This window comes from Aethalodelphis obliquidens, unplaced genomic scaffold (genome assembly GCF_003676395.1).
Source record: "Aethalodelphis obliquidens isolate GAN/ISIS:26980383/991018 unplaced genomic scaffold, ASM367639v1 scaffold14, whole genome shotgun sequence".
NCBI classification, from domain to species: Eukaryota; Metazoa; Chordata; class Mammalia; order Artiodactyla; family Delphinidae; genus Aethalodelphis; species Aethalodelphis obliquidens.
The window spans coordinates 20,006,942-20,023,374 of NW_020837958.1; the positions used below are offsets into that span (position 1 = coordinate 20,006,942).

At 41.8% G+C, this 16,433-nt stretch overlaps 1 protein-coding gene across 4 annotated transcripts in view; it reads left to right on the forward strand.

Moving 5' to 3' along the window:
• Positions 1 to 15,154, forward strand: part of BDNF (brain derived neurotrophic factor) — a 58,513-nt gene extending 43,359 nt beyond the window's left edge. For all 4 annotated transcript variants that reach the window (XM_027115138.1, XM_027115141.1, XM_027115140.1 and 1 more), the window contains exon 2: positions 11,420 to 15,154. In XM_027115138.1, the coding sequence (XP_026970939.1) occupies positions 11,420 to 12,187 (768 nt within the window). In that variant the 3' untranslated portion in view covers positions 12,188 to 15,154. The remainder of the gene's footprint in view (positions 1 to 11,419) is intronic.
• The last annotated feature ends 1,279 nt before the right edge of the window (positions 15,155 to 16,433 follow it).

Sequence of the window (16,433 nt, forward strand, 5' to 3'; positions counted from 1 at the left end):
TTGGCCTCTCCCCACACGCTTCTGTATGGTATGACTGTGCATCCCAGAAGAAGGGCTGTGGTGTGTGCATTTGTGCTTCAGTGGAATTTAACAAAGCGATTCCTGAAAATGGTCTCATAAAGGTGAGCAACAGAGCTGCTGGCCTTCTCTTGCTAATTTTATCTTTCCCCTAGTATTTCTTGGTAGTAGCTTTTAAGGGAATGGTATTCTTTTGATTCTAGAGGCAACTTATCCTCCGTTCGGGTTCTTCCCCCACCTGTTTTCACCTCTCTTGCTTTTTTAAAAATTAAAGTTCTGTGTTACTTCCGAGGATAGGGTCTAATCTAGAGAGAGGTCTCTTCATCAGGTGAGAATTACCCATCCCATTCTCTTTGTACCCCTTCTGACTTAACGACATTGAAGTCTTCCAGTTTGGACCTAAGATGGGTCTAATTATGTACAGATATTCTTTCTTTATGGAAATTGCTCAGATAACTAATTAACCACAGGCATACATTGGCTATGGAAATTTTCAGGAGCACCATCTGCGGAAACACTGAGAAAGGTATACCTCTACCACAGCTTTGGGGTCCATTAAGAGTGTGTTTGTATGGGGACGGTGTCTGGTGGGTGTTGGCTCACAGCTGTCGGAATCCCCACGGCACCTCCTGGCAGGAACTCAAGAGTGTCCAGCAGCACTCTGAAAGCAACCTGTCGATTTGACATTGCCGGTTCTGAAAAAAGAGACTGAAATAGGACAGACGGGTCTTAACTTTCTTCCTTTGCCTTTTTTTTTTTTCCGACTGTAATTGTTCTGGCATATTCCCAGTCTCCACATTGTGGCCGACTTCTTAAAGGTGGATTTTCTTTATCCTCTGGTTTGAATTAGTGCATGTTCTCCCCTTAGGGACAAAGAATGCAGTTGTGTCACCCTTGCATTTTTTTTAGACAGAGCATGCTCCTTCCTGGATCCAGGAACTTGGAAGACCATGTTCTACTGTGCTTTCACAACAGCCCCCGTCAGTAGGTGCACCTTGTTTGTGATTTGGAGAGGCAGTCCCTTAGCTTTGTTGACATCTGTACTGGGTGGGGCTCAAGGTGGATACTGCCTGGGAAAATAGGGTTTTGTGGCATCTCAGCCTCATCTCACCCACCCATTTGCCAAGGATGTAACAGCCACGATATCAGGGTTCCCAGTGTGAGTCACTTGCATTTGTACTGGTGAACTTGGTGACTTCTTGGGGTTTGGTAACTAGCCATCTTTTTTAGTCCTTTGTAAAAAGCCTAAAGAGTGGACCAGTCTCTAGCAGTTCTGTTTATGAAATTACCCTACCCCATCGACTCCCTGATAATGTTGTTCAACTCAAAGTTTTTACTTTTCTTTGGAAATCTAACATTTTTTTAAAACCATTTTGGGTGCTTCAGTCTTGAAGCAAATGATCCCAGATGTTGGAACTCAACTGAGAAATCGGGTTGCTGCTGGGTACCTTATTAAAATAGAGACAGATTTGGGTTGGAGAGGGGATTTTGATGCTTGGTACGTACGCTAATATACTTTAGGGTTTGGTTGTTTGCTGCTGTTGTTGTTTTTTGTTTGTTTTGTCTTGTTTTTGTTTTTGTTTCTTTTGGGTGTGCCGTGGGGCTTGCAGGATCTTAGTTCCCCGACCAGGGATCGAATCCGTGTCCTCAGCAGTGAAAGCGTGGAGTCCTAACCTCTGGACCACCAGGGAATTTCCCCATTGCTGTTTTATTTTGTGAGTTTTTTGTTTTCTGTTTTAACTTCATAGTACTTGGTAGGAGGTAGCTCGATCTGTTAGTTTTAGGACAAGCGTAGAAATAAGAAATCTCCATTAAGTGGGTGAGTCAGTTCTTTCTGCCTCTGTTTCACCATTTCACAACAGAAAGAACTCAGGAGGATCAGAGACATCCGGCTGAAAGTAATACTAATGTGCCTGGAAATCTACTAGCTGCTCTAACTGATCACATCATTTCCAGTATCATTCTGATCAAGTGAGTGATGTTAGGGTTCTAATGATCAGGGAGGCCAGTTATGCTTGTACTTGCCTTGTAGCATTGAGATAAAATTTAATGATTGAGTGGAAGTCCAGATTTAGATCAGTAGGACTCTGTAAATTCTCATTCAGCCTGTCACGTTTATAGGTATCCTGCACTTCATGGTATGAACACAACAGTGGAAAAGCCAGTTGACATAAAGGGAACCCAGATTTTACTTAACATTTCAAAAGCAGAACTATTTTGCTGCATAATAAATGTCCCAATAAAGCAAGTTGAACCAAGGAGGTTACTTAAGTTGATGTTAACCCTGCCGTTTTCCGTGTCTTAAGTAGACACCGCTTTTTAATTGAATGTTAACCGCCATTTGGTTTTATCACTTAGTCCGGTGCTTCTGAACTTTAGTAAGTATATGAATGACCTTGAAGTTTATGAGTCTTGTTGAAATGCAGATTCTGATTGAGTGGATGCTGTGATGGTTTGGAGGAGGGGAAGCTGAGATTCTGCTTTTCTTATTAGCTCCCAGGTTTTGCTAATGCTACTGGCCCATGGATCCCACTTTGAGAAGCAAGGCTTCATTTAATTTCCACCCATGGACACTTATCCCATACCTACATTTCCTAAAACTTGTTTCAGGCTCCACAAGTTTCTCCTTCTGTTGTAGTATTCTTAGTAACAAATTGGCATTGCATTAATACACTTAATTGATAGATGTAACACTCAAAAAATTATCTGAAGTTGGAGATTTAGGTTGCATGAAATGAATTTTGTACTTAAATTTTTTCTATAAATTCAAAGTCCATGTGTTTAAATGTAACTTAAATGCCTGTGTTACAATGATGTTTATATCTCCTTATTTACTATTTCCAGAGTCATTTTCCCTTCACGGGAAATTTTTCCCCATGATTTCACAGGACTTGTAGAGATCAACACCTAGCATTAAATGTGATGGATACTTGATAATTTTTTCAGGCCCTTCCTTACGCAGTGGGTCACTGAAACTTCACAGAACCAGGTAGACAGTGTCTTCTTAATTAATGTTACTGTCTACCCTGTGTGGAAATTTAATAAATAATACCTTGCTTTTTGGCAATTTAATAGTCAGAACATTGTTAAATATGAACTTCAGCTCATTATGACAAACTCCACCTGAAATTCTAAAGGAAACAGAATCCTAATTAAAGAGGTTAGGCTTTTTAATTGAATGTTAACTGCCATTTCGTTCTTGTAATCTAACAACTGGCAGTTTAAAACAATACTTTAAAAAGCATTTTTAGACAGTCTCCTTATTTGATGGGCAAGTGACCTGTGTATGCTTGAGACTTCTTTAGGAGGGACTAGAGATGTACACTGTTGGGGCAGTATCTCTCTGTGTAGAGGAGGTGGAGGAAGGGGGCAGAGTATGGATAAATGGATAAGACTGCCAGCTCTGGGTGCCTCTGGCTTTCTGGAATGCTGCCTTGGTTCCCGTAGAACAGCAGGTTTCCCAGAGCAGTAATGATGGAAGCACTTGTAGACCTTTGCATGGTGGCAGCTGTGCCTGGGGTTGGAATGCCAGGTGGAGTGTGTTCTTTGCCCAGGCCTGGTCCTTGTGCCAGGCATTTCCTATCTCTTATTCCAAAATTCATTCCATCATTATAGCTCACTTTTAAGACTTACTGCTCTTACTTTCATTGCACCTCCCTAAATACTAGGCAAATATTACCAGTACAGAGGGGAACTGAGTCATTTAATGTGTGTGGGAACCTAGTTTGTGCAAGGTACTGTACAAATTGTGGTAATTCAGAGAATGCCCAATCCCTCTCCTAATAGAGATTACGGTCTGGTTTTACTTCTGGATAAGGTAGGTCTCCAACCAATAGAAAAAATCCTTTTTCAGAAATGCGGTGGGGGGGCGGGAATAGAAGGAATGAATAGAGGGCCAGAGCTATAGGGCTTTCTATCAAAGATGTATGTAATTTTGTCTATCAAATTTATGATTCAGGGAAATACACCTTTTTTTCATGGTACTTGCATGTATGTGTCACTCCAGGTTTGAACTAAGAACCAGCAATTTCTCTGGCGTTCTTAGGCTAAGTAATGTATCCAAGTGTCACTCAACACCATGAGCGTACTCAGGGATCAGAGAGTAGTAGGAAGGACTGTGTTTTATAAGAAGTGTAATCAGATACTCTTGGACATAAACTATGTTATGGTTAAAAACTACATTTTTAAAGGAACTTCCTTCAAAGCTTTGGAACATATGCATTATCAGGTATCATTTACTAAAATATTTATCAGTTTCAGTTGATTGGTCTTTCAGGTGAGGAGGTGAGCATCTGTAACGATCGTGAGCTTTTTTTCCCTCCGTTGTATTTGTGGATTCCAACTACCCATTATTTTCTTTGAGGGATGTGAGGTGTTTCTCTTTTAAGTCTTCTTGGCTAAACAATATATACCTAATGGGAAAACAATACAGAAATAATGCAGAGGGATGGAGGAAACTAGTCCCTGTAGGTGAAGGCCTAGTTTTCCTTTGGAATCCGAGGTTCTAACCTTGTTCTTTCAGGGGAACCAGGGGAAGTGGATGAGTTGATTAAAAACTTTGGTCCTCTTTCCTCCTGTATGACGTGGGGATAATTATAGTTACCTGCACCTCTAGGGGCCTATGAGTCTTAATTAATATTTGCAAAGCGTTTGGAGATCTTCGAATTAAAAGTGCTGAGCAGTAGAATCCAAGTTCGGTGTAATCATAATTGGAATGAGAGTTTATGTGCCCGCCTTCCCTCCACCTCCCTCCGTTCTGTTCCTTTGGCCCAGACAGACACAGCTCATGGTTACCACCCAGCTCTGCACACGTCTCTCTAAACCCTTTGCTTTTGGCAACTTAATTAAGCCTAAAAATACATACATACGCACATACATACATACATAGAATAAGTTAAAAATTATGTCCAGGCCCCTTAACCCCAACTCCACACTTACGTAACTCCTTAGTATTTACTTTCAAAGCTCAACAGCCGCTAAGAATAAAGTCAATTAATTGACGTGTCTCTTCCAACGTATCATTCTTTCAGGTTCTCCTACACATTGTGATAAACTGGGCTTCTTGAAGCATTCCTCCCACTCAGAAACTCTAGTTGATTCTTCCGTGCTTGTACAGCAGGGTCCAGACTCTTCAGCATCACCCTCAGAGCCTTTCAAAACTTAACAGTCATTCACTCTTATTCCTCACTACTCTAGAACTCTTCTGTCTAGAAATGTACTCCGTGCCTTTAACCAAGCTGCCGTCCATCCACTGGGGTCTTTTCTGGATACATTAAAATCCTTTCTATCCTTTGCTATGGTCTTCACAAAGCATTCTCCTTTCTCTAAGTGGAAATAGCCTCTTTCTCTTTATAGAATTGTACCTATACTTTTCTGGGTCATTTCTACCTTTATATTTTAGTTACTTTACATATATGTCCTACCTCCCTCCTAGACTGGAAGGCTTGAAAACAGATCCATGTCTGATGAATGAACAACCAAAAATAAGCCTAGACTTGCAAGATTTCATTAAATTGGGCTCTTAATAGATTTTTGTATCAGGTATGTTAGGAATTAAATATTAATTGATAATTTTGCCAACATTAGCATTATCCCTGTTGCTTATAGGACTGTCTAACGTGAGCAACTATATCTTTGAACTGTGTTTCCTTTGACTACATGCTCATAGACAAAACCCAAAGGGACTGGGAAAAAACAAAGCCTTGTATTTTTCCGCCTGTATGCCCAAATTATCCATATTATTGTTTGGTTCCCCTTCTTAGCTCTGGCCATGGAAACTTGGCTCTAACATGCCTAAATTTTTGCAGAGCTTGCTTTTAGAGGAGGACTGAATTGTCTGAAATTCCATCTGCTGAAGCAATCAAGCCATAAAGTTGAAGGGTCTTGAAGGTCAGAATATCATCTTAATGGTGCTGCCTTTAGAAAGTTGGGCTCTAAGATACACACAACTGCAGAAAACTGTGTCCATACTTTATAAGCTGCTTCTTTGACCACCGTTCATAGCATCACTTCTCTCCTCCCTGTGGTTAAATATTTTAAATTAAAAAACATATATATTTAGAACATGGCCTGATGGTAAAAATGTGGACAATGAGACGGGGAACCTTTTAGCTTTATGATATCTGAACAGTAATTGTCTCATCTGTATAATGTGGATAATAATACCTGTCCTATCTCCTTGTGGCAATCAAATTAGACGATGCTTGTGAATGTTCTGCAGTCTTTTAGACAAATATAAGTTATTACTACAGCCTGCTGTCATGGATATTCATTTGGTTGAATGTTTAAGACTTGTGAGTCATGCTTAAAAGTAAACCTTATTTCTATTTCGTTGATTTTCTTTTTAGCTCTGTGCACTATATTTAATTTTTTGAGAATGGGGCTAAAAACAGCCTTCCTAGCATTTTATACATGTGGTTGAGTTGATTGTTGTAAGGCTTGGAACAGAATTAACAGCAGTGAATTTTGTAATGTATAAATAGATATATAGACTAACAAGCTACTTAGCAATTTTGCATAGCCTCTTTATCTCTTGTGTAACACTCACCTGAAGAAACTGTCATATAAGAAAATTGTCATGGAGGTTCTTAACCTTTCCTGATTTCCTAATACAGTGTATAAAATTACTCATTGAAGAGGTAAATAGGACAAAGAACATTAAAAGACTGAAAGTTCCAAATTTTGCTATAATTATTATTACTGCCCCCTTTCCAAGTCTTCTATTAGGAACAGAGCAGTAAAGGAAGTAGTAGGGGCAGTTAGTGTGTTGTAGTGTTATTTGCTTTTAAAAAATTATTACTCAAGGTAAGTTATACCCTATTAGAGAAACTCAAGCGATTCCTCATGGCTGATAATTACCATCTATCAAATACTTGAGAGCTTGTAATTTGGGTTTAGTACAGCCTGTACTTGACCTAATAATTTCAGTGAGTTCACTGGTGCTTGCCATATGGAAAGGCTTCCTGTGAAAATGACATCAGCACTGTTTTCTCATGGTTTAATAAACCCATCAGTAAGTTTTGACTGAGTCTACTACTACATTATTCTGTGTTAAGCATTATGGGGGAATCACCCATGATCCAGCGAGCTTATCATCCAATTGAAGACTGACCATAATTAGCAAGCACTGTTACCAATTAACCAGTGAGTAGGGAATGAGGTACATGTTATGTGGAATTTTAGAGGCAAAGGAGGGCAGTGTGCGCTGGAGTAGTTTAAAGAAGGTGGCATGTGTGATTTGATGGTTGAACTGGGTCATGAAGGATAAGCAAGATTTAGTCAGATAGAGAAAAGAGAATTTTCCAGAAGAAAGGAACAAGTCACTTACAGGCACTGATACATTTGGGGCTCCAAGGACTCTGGCCTGCTCAGAGGAGAGGTGATGAAGCACTGAGTTGACATGAGAAAGTTAGCTAAGTAAGGTGACGCCAGATTTTGAAGGGTGTTGAATGCCGGGCAAAAGAGGTTAGATTTGATCTGGTGGAATAAAAAAGTCATTGCAAGTCTTTGTATAGGAGCATAAGATGAGAGGTTAGTCAGGTCATCAGAGTTAAATGGAGCAGAAAGGATGTCATATACATTGGGCGGGGGGGGGGGGGGGGGGGGGTAGCGCTGGGGGCATTGTAGTCAAAATGAGATGGCAAGGGCTGAGCCGAGACAGTGGCAGTGGAATGGAGAAACAGGATGGACAGGAGAAGTATTTTAAAGGAAAAATGAGCAGGACTTCTTCACTGACTGGATTTAAAGGCTCTACAAGAAATACATTGGCAGAATTGATTCCAAGATTTCTATCCTGCAACCTGGGTGGTCCAAAGTATCAAGAAACCATTGTCAAGGGTAAGCTGTGACAAAGCAAGAGAGAGGCATGGACATATATACACTACCAAACGTCAGGTAGATAGCTAGTGGGAAGCAGCCGCATAGCACAGGGAGACCAGCTCGGTGCTTTGTGACCACCTAGAGGGGTGGGATAGGGAGGGTGGGAGGGAGGGAGACGCAAGAGGGAAGAGATATGGGAACATATGTATATGTATAACTGATTCACTTTGTTATAAAGCAGAAACTAACACACCATTGTAAAGCAATTATACTCCAATAAAGATGTAAAAAAAAAAAAGAAAAGAAACCATTGTCAGAAACAGAAAAGTTAGGAAGTGACGTTGTTCCAACAAAAAGTATTGGCCTTATAAGCCAGTAGGCAGTTAGCACTGTAGAAAGTCACTCAGTTGGGTGGGGCCGTGGCTTGGGGTTGGGCTTTATCACCAGGTAGTTTAATTACTGAATGTCTGCAGATGTTCTGCTTTGAGGGATGCCCATGTTTGGGCTTCAGGATGAAAGCCAAGTAATATTTACTCAGATGCCATTTGTTCCTTTGAAAAATTTGCTTGTGGAACTGATGAGAAAATGATACTTAAAGTGCTAACTATTTTTATAACCGAAAAGTTATTAATAGGAAGATAAATGCGACAAGTGAAAAGCAGTAACTTTACAGGGTCAACTTCTTTAAGTCCAAGTATAGAAAAAAGGATCATTAAAAGACTCATTACTATGATAATAATAAAATAATTTTCCCACTCTGTAGTTTAAGATGCCTCCGTGCCTTGGGCCATTTTAAGCAGTGAGTGTGGGCACTTAGTAAATACTTACTAAACTTTTTCATTCATTCAGAGATTCACATTTTCTTATTCATCTTTTTAACATCTCTGAAATTGGGTTACAGTTGATGTCATTTTATTGTCGTTGGCTGTGTAGCAGTTGCAACATAGTTGTCATTGCCTTAACCAATTTATTTTGCTTCATTTTCTTTTTTACATATGCACAGAAGTTATCTATGATAAAATATGTCCAAATAAGTCTAAAAGAACTCTCTTCCATTCTAAGTGGTAAAGAAAGCAATAGTTTAACTGGCTGCGTTTTTGATATCCTAGTGGTACCTAAAATGGTGTACTTCAGAAGGATAGTATCTTAGATTTCATGAAGTATGGTATTAAAAGATAGCTAATCACAGCAAATGTCTACCAGTGTGATAGAGGGGAGGAGTAAAATATTCTAAATTTGACTTTTTTCATCGGCCTGCATTTGAGGTGCCCCTTGGGTTGTTTTAATTTGGACCGGAAACACTAGGAGAAAGGATTTTCATTCAGTGGTGTAAATACAGCTGCCAGGAATAGAAAGCTCCTTGGAGGATCCATTTCTTTGATGGTGTGGAATCCAGAACCTTCACAAAAGTTCAGGTATTAGCAGACTGGATATCTGTGTTTTATTCAAACCAGTGTGTCCTCCTAATCTGAGACTGTGTACTCCAAGCAGTTCTGAGCATGCTTGCTACTCATGCAGAAGCAAGAGTGAATCTGCAAGGAAGTTGGTTGGTGTTTGGGGACGGTAATGAAGTCTTGTAGTAGTAGAAAATGTGATCTCTGATAAAATTGGAGGACGGAAACATTGGGTTCTCGCTCCCAGAGTTTCAGCTCTTTCTGCAGTATGACCTACTGACTGGAGGAGGTAGGTTACCTTCCTGGCAAGTGACACCTCATGGACAGAAAAGCAGTCCCCTTTCCTACCGACTGGCACAGCGTAACAGCTGTGGCACGTGCGTGTCTTTTTGTAAGCCCTTGCTCCAGAACCCAGAAGTAGGAATAAAGTTAGAATGTTGGGCTCGGGCGGGGGAATGCTTCCCATTGCTACTCAGGGACGCGATGCCTCAGGTAAGTGATCCTCAAGTCCTTCACCATCCGACGGGAACCTTGTGTCTGTAGGTATGTTTTCACCTCGCTCTTCACTCATTCTAATTGGCTTCCCAGAGCATGCTTGTAGCTGGAGAGCCAAATTTAGAGTATAGCTACTCTCTGGCAAACAGGAAAAGATTAATTTTGTAGTGTGCTGTTAAGGGACTTCCCAGAAACCTTCAAAAGCCCAGAAAGAAGCACCAGCTCAGCTGCCTGTACCAAAATGTGCACAGTGCCGCCCGGCTTTTTAGAGGTACGATCGACTCAGAGCTCACGCACACATGTGCACCCAGGTCACGTTCCAATAAAAAGAGAGGCTGAACTCTCTTAGATGAGTCTGCACAAGAGCCAGAAAAGCCGAGGGGTGAGGGGCTGAGGGAGTTAGTGGAGACACACGTCGATGCGCATGTGGCAGGCACTTGAAATTGCCTTCGAGCTTTTTGATGCCCCCTTCTTCAGTTCTCTCTTTTTTCCGGTACGCGGGCCTCTCACCGTTGTGGCCTCTCCCGTTGCGGAGCGCAGGCTCTGGACGCGTGGGCTTAGCGGCCATGGCCCACGGGCCCGGCCGCTCCGCGGCACGTGGGATCTTCCCGGACCAGGGCACGAACCCGTGTCCCCTGCATCGGCAGGCGGACTCTCAACCACTGCGCCACCAGGGAAGCCCCAGTTCTCTCTCAGGCAGACACGTTGCTTTCGTGATATCAGCCCCAGGCAGAGACGCGTCATTAAAATCAACGTGTAGAAAATGATTTCTGTTTGGGAACGAGCAAAGCTTATTTTCGTTACGACCACCCAAGGTGTAGTAGAAAAACGTTGAAGCTGGACTTGGGAGCCCCGAGTTCTAATAGAAACTTTCTTCGTGACGGGAGGCAAGTCCTCCATGGCCTTTGGTTTTCTTCTCGGTAGAACTGGATGATCTGACGCAATGATCTTTCTCCTTTGTTTTTGTTTGTTGGTTGGTTTTTGGCCGCACCGCATGGCTTGCCGGATCTCAGTTCCCTGACCAGGGATCACACCCGGGCCAGAGCGGTGAACGTGCTGAATCCTAACCGCTAGACCACCAAGGAACTCCCTCCTTTCTTCTAATGGATTATCTCCATGGGAGGAAAGAGTCAATGGGGAGCCTCCTTGTAGCTCCCTGACTTGTTTTCTTGTTCAGGCCTGGATAGCCCCTAGCTAGAAAGGCCCCCTCAGACCCCACAAGCCACTACTGGTCCTGTCACACGTTCCTGCCATAGGGCCATGCTGCTGGCTTGAGGGAAAAAAAAAGATTACTATTACCCTCGCCGTTGTTGCTTGGTAACATTTCTGCTGTTGTGTTTCCTGTGACAGCCCGAGCAGAGATCATTAAAAATTAAACTTACAGAGCTGCTCAAGTGGGAGGAAAGAGGCAAACTCGAAGCCACAGTTTCTTTTCACTTGCTCAGGAGCCACCTAATCTCGGGTTTACATGCTAAACCTTGGGGCCAAGGCTGCACAGCTCTGGTTTGTATTAAGGCCCATCGAGCACACTACTGACATTAACCTGTGTCTGGTGCAGCTGGAGTTTATCACCAATACAGCAGAAACCTTGACCGTGCAGAATGGCCTGGAATTACAATCAGATGGCTGCTTTGTATCCCAACAAAAGAAAGCCCTAAACAGTCTTGTGTCCTGTTTCTGCTTTCTCCCTACAGTTCCACCAGGTGAGAAGAGTGATGACCATCCTTTTCCTTACTATGGTTATTTCATACTTCAGTTGCATGAAGGCTGCCCCCATGAAAGAAGCCAACGTCCGAGGACAAGGCAGCTTGGCCTACCCAGGTATGCGGACCCATGGGACTCTGGAGAGCGTGAATGGGCCCAAGGCGGGTTCGAGAGGCCTGACGTCGTCGTTGGCTGACACCGTTGAACACGTGATCGAAGAGCTCTTGGACGAGGACCAGAAAGTTCGGCCCAGTGAGGAAAACAATAAGGACGCGGACATGTACACGTCCCGGGTGATGCTCAGCAGTCAAGTGCCTTTGGAGCCTCCTCTCCTCTTCCTGCTCGAGGAATACAAAAATTACCTGGATGCCGCGAACATGTCCATGAGGGTCCGGCGCCACTCGGACCCTGCCCGCCGCGGGGAGCTGAGCGTGTGCGACAGCATCAGCGAGTGGGTGACGGCGGCGGATAAAAAGACTGCAGTGGACATGTCAGGCGGGACAGTCACGGTCCTCGAAAAAGTCCCCGTCTCGAAAGGCCAACTGAAGCAGTACTTCTACGAGACCAAGTGCAATCCCATGGGTTACACAAAGGAGGGCTGCAGGGGCATAGACAAGAGGCATTGGAACTCCCAGTGCCGAACTACCCAGTCGTACGTTCGGGCCCTCACCATGGATAGCAAAAAGCGCATTGGCTGGCGGTTCATACGGATAGACACTTCCTGTGTATGTACATTGACCATTAAGAGGGGAAGATAGTGGCTTTATGTTGTATAGATTATATTGAGACAAAAATGATCTATTTGTATATATACATAACAGGGTAAATTATTCAGTTAAGAAAAAAATAATTTTATGAACTGCATGTATAAATGAAGTTTATACAGTACAGTGGTTCTACGATCTATTTATTGGACATTTCCATGACCAGAAGGGAAACAGTCATTTTTTGCGCACAACTTTAAAAAAAGTCTGCATTACATTCCTCGATAATGTTGTGGTTTGTTGCCGTTGCCAAGAATTGAAAAACGTTAAAAAAAAAAGTTTAAAAAATACTACTAATAAATTGCATGCTGCTTTAATTGTGAATTGATAACAAACTGTCCTCTTTCAGAAAACAAACAAAAAAAGAAAGAAAGAAAAAAAAAAGCCTAACAAAAATTTGAACCAAAACATTCCGTTTACATTTTAGACAGTAAGTATCTTCGTTCTTGTTAGTACTCTATCTGTTTTACTGCTTTTAACTTCTGATAGCGTTGGAATTAAAACAATGTCAAGGTGCTGTTGTCATCGCTTTACTGGCTTAGGGGATGGGGGATGGGAGGGGTATATTTTTGTTTGTTTTGTGTTTTTTTTTTTTGTTTTGTTTTGTTTTGTTTTTTTAGTTCCCACAGGGTGTAGGAATGGGGAAAGAATTCCTTCCATCTAGAGTCTGGTTGATAAAAGATTCATTTGTATGTTGCAGAGATGTCGGCAGTATCAATCAGATGACTGGAAAGTGAATAAAAATTAAGGCAAACGAATGACGTGCTCACTCCACTTCCCGTGACGCACCTCTTAGGCGCCTGCTCACCCTCTGGGCCTTGGTCGGGGGAAGATTCTTTGGTTGGAAAGATCTCCATTTACTCTGAGCACATTCTTTCCCCCCCACCCCCTCTGGTCCCCTCCTTGTTTTGTTTTCTCGAAGGGAGAAAAATCAGTTGCGCGCTCTGAAATATTTTACAACTGCTGCAAATGAGTAGACATGTTTTGTCACATCGTGGCACTCATATAAGCATGGAGAACAGTGATTTCTTTCTTTCTTTCTTTCTTTTTTAGATGAGAGAAAAACAAAAAATAATTCAAAAATAAAAATTCTTTTAGATGAGGGGTAAACATTTGGGTCAATCATTGTGAGGCTTAAAAAAAAAATCATGGAAAGGCATATAACTGTCTTGCAAGCAAAAGGTAGAGTTCTGTACAGACCCAGAAACACCTAGATCAGAGCAGGAGTCCACACTGCCAGTGAAATGAGACTGAACAGCCTTCTGGAGGCTGTGTGGAGCTGACCTATCATTTCCAGGTGGTGCAGAAGGAATTTCTGAGCGGCTATGCTGAGGTCTAGGTGGGGTGGAGAAGGGTACTTGAGACATTCCAGAAGGGAGGACTCTGAAGGACCCTCAGGGGTGGCTCTGGAATGACACGCGTCAAGTTGCTTGGACCTCGCGCTTTAAGTGCCTACATTATCTAACCGTGCTAAGAGGTTCTCGCTGGAGGACCGCGCGCTCAAGCCGATTTACACCCTCCACCTCTGAGTAATTTTGCATAAAGCTGGATTAGCCTGGAACATTTTTGGAACTACACGATGGCATTGTGATCATGGAATGGATTCGATGAGATGGGAGATGTTTGTTACATGAGCACTTATTGCTTTGAAATTAGACTTGAGGAAACCAGGGTTTTGTCTTTTGAGAACTTTTGGTAAAGGGGAAGGGAACAGGAAAAGGCCCCAAAACTCAGGTTGGATGACCATGGCTACCAAAAGAAAATCTTGTCCAGAGACAAGACTTTGGGATGGTGTCTGCCCATCCAGGACACTAAAGGCTTGAAGGCGCTATGCTCGGTGGAAGAGGCCAGGACAGAGCTGACAAAGTTTTGCTCCCCGGTAAAGGCTGCAGCCACCTCGTGACCATCCTGTCTGTTCATGGAGAGGGTCCCTGCCTTACCTCTGCAATCTTGGGTTAGGAGAAGTCGAGTTGGGAGCCTGAAATAGTGGTCCTAGGTAAAATGGATTCCAGTGGATATTAGTGCCCATTTAGCCCATCGTGTAAACCTGAAAATGTCCTGGATGGGGTCCTTGAGTATCAGAAAGCCTCAAGAAACTTGCTGCATCTTAGTAGGGTGAGGGATAAGCAAAAGAGGCTGTCCATCATGACCCAGGGAATGAAGATACCATCAGCAAATAATGTCTACTTGTTCAGTCTTTCATTTAGAACGAGGCTATCTTTTACGGTACCATCCTGAATACCTGTCTTTAAAAGAAGGAATAACTTATGTAGTATAGGTTTGTTTTGTGCTGTTTGAAACTACTATCTTTGTAATTATCTTTAACATGTAATGAATACTCGGAATATCTGCTGTCTGATCAATTTTCACAGCCTCCTGTCAAGGGACAAAATTCTAAAACAAAACAAAAAAGTCCCCATCACAGTCTCGAAGTGTATTGTAAAGGCCGGATCTCTTAAGTGGCCGAGCAGGAGGCATTCAGCAATCATGTGGTCGGTGGCAGTCTCTTATTCAATAAGCTACATCACAGTCACCTGCTTGGTGGTTTACGTTGACTTAAGGTTGATTTTGTTAAAATCTTTCTCTGTTGCTGTTCATTTTTGTTCCATTTTGTTTGGTTTTGTTTTTTTAAAGTCTCGCTGTGGTCTCTTTGTGGCAGAAGTGTTTCATGCATGGCAGCAGGTCTGTTGCTTTTTTCTGGTGATTCCCATTGACAATGTAAATGTCTGTGGCCTTGTTCTCTCTATGGTAAAGATATTATTCACCATGTAAAACAAACAAAAAATATTTATTGTATTTTAGTATATTTATATAATTATGTTCTTGAAAAAATTGGCATTAAAACTTAATCGCATCAGAAGCCTATTGTAAATACAAGTTCTATTTAAGTGTACTAATTAACATATAATATATGTTTTAAATATAGAATTTTTAATGTTTTTAAATATATTTTCAAAGTACGTAAAATCTGGGGGTTCTGGGTTTTATTCTCTTCACTGTAAAACAAACATGACAACGTGTTTTGTTATAAATACGTGTGTTCCTTGCTTTAAGACCAACCTGACTAGTTTTAGCAATTGCACAGCCCTCCAGAGAGGATGCTTATTTCAGAGCATGGGAGACCAATCCTGCAGTCTGTGAGCTTTCAAGAAGCTCTAGGATTGGGCCTGTCTTCCACAGTGGAAAACGGGAGTGTCATTTTCTAGGACACTTGAAAGTTTTCCCCTTTGAAGTGATATACTTTCATCAAATACCAAGCCATGTATCCTAGCAACATCAGGATCCGTGAATTAGGGCTGGCTGGCTCTATTTGATTATAAAATAACTGTTAAAAAAAAATCAAAGTAGGTTTACTTAGGGATAATGAGGATAAATTGGTCCAAATTTAGAAAGTCAATGACTGAAAAAAACATAGAAATTCAATATTTAGAGGCAGGTCATGTACCCTCCGTTTGGAAATGGTGCCGTTTGCATTATGTGCTCGTATCCGTTGCACTGATTTAATTTTTGTACGTGGAACACGCAGATTTTATATCACAGTACCCACGAGCTAACAGATTGCTAGGATTTCTAAAAAGATTTGCCTCTTTCATGGCTGCCAAGCTGCTGGGTAATTTAGTTAAAGTGTTTGAAGTTATCGCTAAATCTTAGGGAAATAAATGGAAGGATTTTAAATGAGAGAAAGGGCCATTAAGGAAAAAAAGCATCTGTTCCTACTCTTCAGACTCCCCATTTGAACACTGACAACCCATCCCAGAACGTGGTGAACTATATCTGTGCAATGTATCATTTCTATTTCAAACATACACACACATGGTTTCCTCTTGTATTGTCTTATAAATAAGGATCAAGAAAGTCATAACAAACATAGATTTGTGGGGATGGAAGGAAGGGCAGATCGAATGAGAGGAATTCCTCCATCCTAATCTATCCAGTGAGTTTGCAAAGTACTCTAAATCCTAGGAGAAGTCCCGACGGCCAGTGAAGACAGCAATGGGCTGCCAGTGAGCCAGTGAGCCCAGCAATGAATTAGAACTTTAGGAAACTTCAGACTTAACCAATTTTCACAGTCGAGGAAGACTAAAAGGTTTTTGAATCTTGAGTAAAAAGAAGTGAGAATTCAATGTGACATTCAAACTCCTTAAAGGAGTTTGGTAAACATGACAGGAAGTTTTCATCAGAAGATGAGGTCAGAGAAACAAGCAAACAAAAGATGGAGACATCTCCTAAATTAACCAGT